We start from the raw sequence: 4,833 nt of genomic DNA on the forward strand, positions 1-4,833 counted from the left end.
CCAAATCTTTTCTTTATCACTTCAAGGAGATCGACTACTTTGCAACAATCTGTTGCTTGAATTTTCACTCATTGGATTGCCACAAGATCAACTACCTCGCTTTGGTGGAAGAGAATCGTGCCAACAAGACTTTGTTGTGCACTGTGGACGGCACAGTGGCCACTCTGTTAGATGTTCCTTTGAGCATACTTGTGATATTTGAACTTATCAATTTGTCGCAAAAGATCATGCCCTTGAGCATCTCTGTCGCAAATCTTGGTTTTGGTCTATAGATCCAGTCCATCAAGGCCATGAGACTCCGATTTTCGTCTGAATCATGCACGGTGGCAAGGGATGAGAATACCCTTGCTGTTCTGAAAAAACTCTGCGAGAGGGGAGGATTGAAAGAGGCACGTCAGGCTTTAGACCTTTTGTATGGACATAAAATTCGTACTTCCAGTGACATTCTTTACTGTCTTCTGCAGGAGTGCATCAACAAGAAAGATTTGTATGCAGGGAGACAAGTGAACCTTTTAATAATCAGGAGTGGATTTGATAAAGATTCCTTCCTAGGTAGCCACCTGATCCGCTTGTTTACTTTGTGTGGAAGTTTGTTTGAAGCAAACCAAGTGTTTAGGAAACTGCCGAGGCCAACCGTATTTGCATGGTGTGCAACTATTTTGGCTAATACCAAGCTTGGGCAAGCTGAATATGCTATTACACTGTACCACCAAATGCAAGAGTCAAAAATGAAACCAGACGAACATGTATTTGTCGCTGTCTTTAGAGCCTGTGCTGTTAGCGTAGCCCTGACACAGGGCAAGCTAGCTCACGCCCATATTATCGAAAGTGGGGGGTGGTTAAATTTGATTATAAGCAATACCCTCATCGACATGTATGCCAAGTGTGGAAGCATACAGGATGCATGCAGCGTGTTTGATAAGCTGCCATTGCGAGATGTGGTGACGTGGACTGTAATGGTCGGAGGTTATGCCGAGCATGGTCATGGTCAGGATGCTCTTAGATGTTTCCAACAAATGCAGCAGGAAGGCATTGAGCCAGACAATGCCACATTTGTCAGCGTTTTAAAGGCATGCTCCAGCAGAGAAAACCTGGTTGATGGAAAGATGATTCATTCTGTTATTGAAGAAACATGTTTTGACCTGACTATTATTGTTGGCAATGCACTCATTGACATGTACGTCAGATGTGGGAGCATGGGTGGCGCTTGCAGAGTGTTTAAGCTACTGCCTAACCGAGATGTTGTTACATGGAATACCATGATCTCAGGGTATGCTCAAAATGAGCAGGGTTTGGAAGCTTTTCAAATGTTTCTGCAAATGCAGCATGAAGGAGTCGAACCAGTTGATGTCACATATGTGAGCATCCTGAAAGCATGCTTCAGAGGAGCCACCCTTGAGCAGGGTAAGCTCATTCATGCGCACATCATTGAACGAGGATGTCAGTTAAATATTCATGTCGGCAGTACCCTCGTTGACATGTATGGTAAATTTGGGAGCCTTGAGGATGCTCACATAGTGTTTGACGAAATGGCAACACACGATGTAGTGACATGGACTGCATTGATTTCAGGGTATGCTCAGCATGGTTTTGGACGGAAGGCTCTTCAGCTTTTTGGGCAAATGCGGCAGCAGGGTATGGAGCTAGACAATGTCATACTTCTTAGCATCCTGAAAGTATGCTCTTCCATATTGGTCTTAGATCTGGGCAAGATAATTCATGGATACATTATTGAAAGTGCGTCTGTGCTTGATTTATGTGTTGGAAGTGCACTCATAGATTTCTATGTGATGTGTGCAAGCCTTGTGGATGCACGCAGTGTTTTTGACAGATTGAAAGAACGGAGTTTGGTGACATGGAATACCATGATTGCAGGATATGCCCAGCACAGTGATTATAAATTTGCATGGCAATGCTTCCAGGACATGCAGCATGAAGGTATGAAGCCAGATAATGTGACTTTTGTAATACTGCTTTCAGCAAGTAATTATACGGGCCTGGTGAACACAGGCTGTGTTAACTTCAGGGCATTAAGAGAAGATTATGGCATCATTACAACGCTCGAGCACTATTCTTGTCTTGCTGACCTGCTGGGCCGTACAGGATGCTTGAATGATGCAGAAGATTTGCTGCAAACTATGCCATTCCAACCAGATATTGTGGCATGGACATCTCTGCTGCATCACTGCAAAACATTTGGCAATGTGGAGCTGGGAAGACGATGTTTTGAATCTATCATTGTAATGGATGGCAGAGATGGTACCTGCTATGAACTTATGTTAAATATCTATGCTGATGCTGGTATATCAGTGGCAGTGGACAGAATGGAAAAGCTGAGAAACTTTGCTTATGCTTGGAAGAGTCCAGGCAGGGCTTTTATCGAGGTTGACAATGAGGTGCATGATTTCAGTGTGGGAGACAAAAGCCACCATCACTGTATGATTATCTTTGAAAAGCTGAAAACATTGAGTTTGTCAATGGAGAAGGAAGGATATGTGCCAGCCTGTGAGCCGGGGCAGCTAATGTAGCTACAAGAAATATGTAAACCCTTGAGGAATGCAAAGTTTTGGGTTCATAAAGTGAATTTCAGTGTAAAGAAAGTCTTGAATAATTGGTGGGGATGTCCATATTTGCTAGTCCTGGGGACTGCATGAGGTTGAAAACCAAATTTTCTTCAGGCGTTTTCCCACATGGATATAAATCATATAGGGAAAATGCCTAGCTGTACAAATCATACAACTTGTACATAGGGAAGAATGCCTATCTGTATACTGGCTATTGCAAGTGTATAACAGGTGAGATTTGGGAGTTGGAAGTACAGCACTGCATCATCTTGTACTGACACGGGGTTTTCTACTTGGCACATGAACAAAGGTTTTGAGGCCTTGGATGGAATCATGGAGGCCTGTAGTAAGTCCTACACTGCATAGGTGGCTCAGTAGTCCTTACGTGGGATTGGAAGTCCGTGAAAAAGATATTGGCCTGCATGCTTCTGTCCCAGAGCTGTTCGACATGGATGCAGGTTGAGGCAGCGATGCAGCTGATTCGAAGGAGACGGTGTTAGAATGTGGTTCAGCACTTTCTATCCTCTTTGAATGTATATTGGTCTTATTTAAAGGAACTGCATAGAAAAACGAGCGAATGAAAAATTGCAGGAACCCTTTTTCGAATGATCACTCCACCATCGCGGTATGCAACCCATTTCCCTTCCTATCTTGCTGCCATCACTTTCATCATTCCCTCCCTGCAATGTTTCTGTTGTAGGAGGGTGAGATGATCATCCAAGAAGGTCCTGGTACCCTTTAGTGCTGCCCGCATACTCATAAGTGTGGATCTGTCCTCTTTTGTCCGGAATCTTACTATCAGTGGCCTGCTTGGTGCATCCGCTTTACCCACCCTCCAGGCTGTCTCATAGGTGAGGTTAACCCCCATCTTGGTGAAGGCATCCGCCATGGGAGTATCCCCCATTGGCAGGCCTCAAACAAGTACATTCAAGGATTTGCTGTCCCGTCTCTTGTCCTTTTCAAGGACATCTGAGATGATCTCTTTTTTAGGGGCAGATGTGCCTTTCCTGATCACATCCTTCCAACATTTTGGCTTCCCCCATGCTGATTTGCTGTTTCAATTCAGCATGCTTCCCTTGCATTGTGGCCTGCATAGCTGCAATATCCTTCTTGAGGTTGGCATTGTCTGCTTTGAGCTCTTCCACTGCCTTGCATGTCTCTACGGGGACCCCATTCATTTCTTTTATGTGCTATAACTCAATTTCCAGCACATGAACTTTACCTTGGAGGCTGGTATTGGTGGCAGCTATCCACTCCACCTTGTCTTTTTGCCATTCCTCTCTTTAGGATTTCTCTTTCCTCCACTCTTCTTGTATCTTCCCACCCTTCTTCTTCGTTTCATTGAGTACCTCAACTACAAGTGCGTTCTCACCACATTCATAGCTTTTAGATTATCTATCTTCTCAATGAGGGCTGTGCAGACTTTATGGAGGTTGGTAAGGACACTTTCTGCAACTTTGTTGGGTGTCCCATCGGTAGCTTCAACTCATCATGAGTACTCTGACTCAGCCTTGATCCTCCATCCCACTAGTCATCAACCTTCATGATCCTCCATCATGCAGCCTGGTCACTCAAGCCTCCTAATTAGTGGTGTGGCCTTCTTAACATGGGATGCCAAGAAGATCGTGTTTTTATTAGAGTACTCTCTCATTAATGTAATGACGTGCAATTCTTGGTGGCCTCAAATGGGCATTCCTATTAGATTATTCCCCTTTTCTTCCTGACCAATTAAAAATTGAAACATTTCTCTAGGGTAGTTATGGTGTTTTCTAGAATTGATGTCTTTTCACCCTCATACTACCCCCTCATCCTACCCTTTGGCATATGCCACCCTCATTTGCTACTCACCTCCCAGATCTTGAATTCTGGCATGCTCAAAACCTCCCCCCCAAAAAAAGGAACCCAACACTTTGCCTCGTTCTTTTGGTGGCTCTTGCCTCATTTATGTTTTCCATACCTCTACTCTTTTATTTATTCTTTCAATTATTTAATTACTCGAAAAGAATTTCATGACCATTGGTCATCTAGCAGATGCATACTGATTGCTCATTTTGTCCTGAACTCGTATCTTTGCTATTAGGTTTAGCATTTTTGCGATCATATTTTAGGAATCACAACAATGGAAATACAAAGCAGCCTTCCAAAATAATACATCTTCGTTGTATGCTTCACAAGTAACACATGTTAGTACCTCACATTGTGAGCCAATTAGTACATGCAAAACACAATTCTACCATCATATTATTTAATGATAAAAACGAAAGTGGAA

The 4,833-nt window shown here is 43.4% G+C and overlaps 1 protein-coding gene across 4 annotated transcripts in view; it reads left to right on the forward strand.

The window, feature by feature from the left end:
- The window catches only part of LOC147890634 (pentatricopeptide repeat-containing protein At2g03880, mitochondrial-like), a 3,283-nt gene extending 224 nt beyond the window's left edge, over positions 1-3,059 (forward strand). The window contains exons 1-3 of one of the 4 annotated variants that reach the window (XM_087391066.1): positions 1-1,635; positions 1,876-1,938; positions 2,104-3,059. The exon at positions 1-1,635 is cut by the window's left edge and continues 224 nt beyond it. In XM_087391066.1, the coding sequence (XP_087247192.1) occupies positions 291-1,635; positions 1,876-1,938; positions 2,104-2,528 (1,833 nt within the window). In that variant the 5' untranslated portion in view covers positions 1-290 and the 3' untranslated portion in view covers positions 2,529-3,059. The other 3 variants (XM_087391064.1, XM_087391065.1, XM_087391067.1) reach the window with 3 other exon arrangements.
- Positions 3,060-4,833: the final 1,774 nt, after the last annotated feature.

This window comes from Dipteris shenzhenensis, chromosome 19, assembly GCF_047967505.1.
Source record: "Dipteris shenzhenensis isolate YYH24624 ecotype China chromosome 19, Dip_SZ_1.0, whole genome shotgun sequence".
Taxonomy (NCBI): domain Eukaryota; kingdom Viridiplantae; phylum Streptophyta; class Polypodiopsida; order Gleicheniales; family Dipteridaceae; genus Dipteris; species Dipteris shenzhenensis.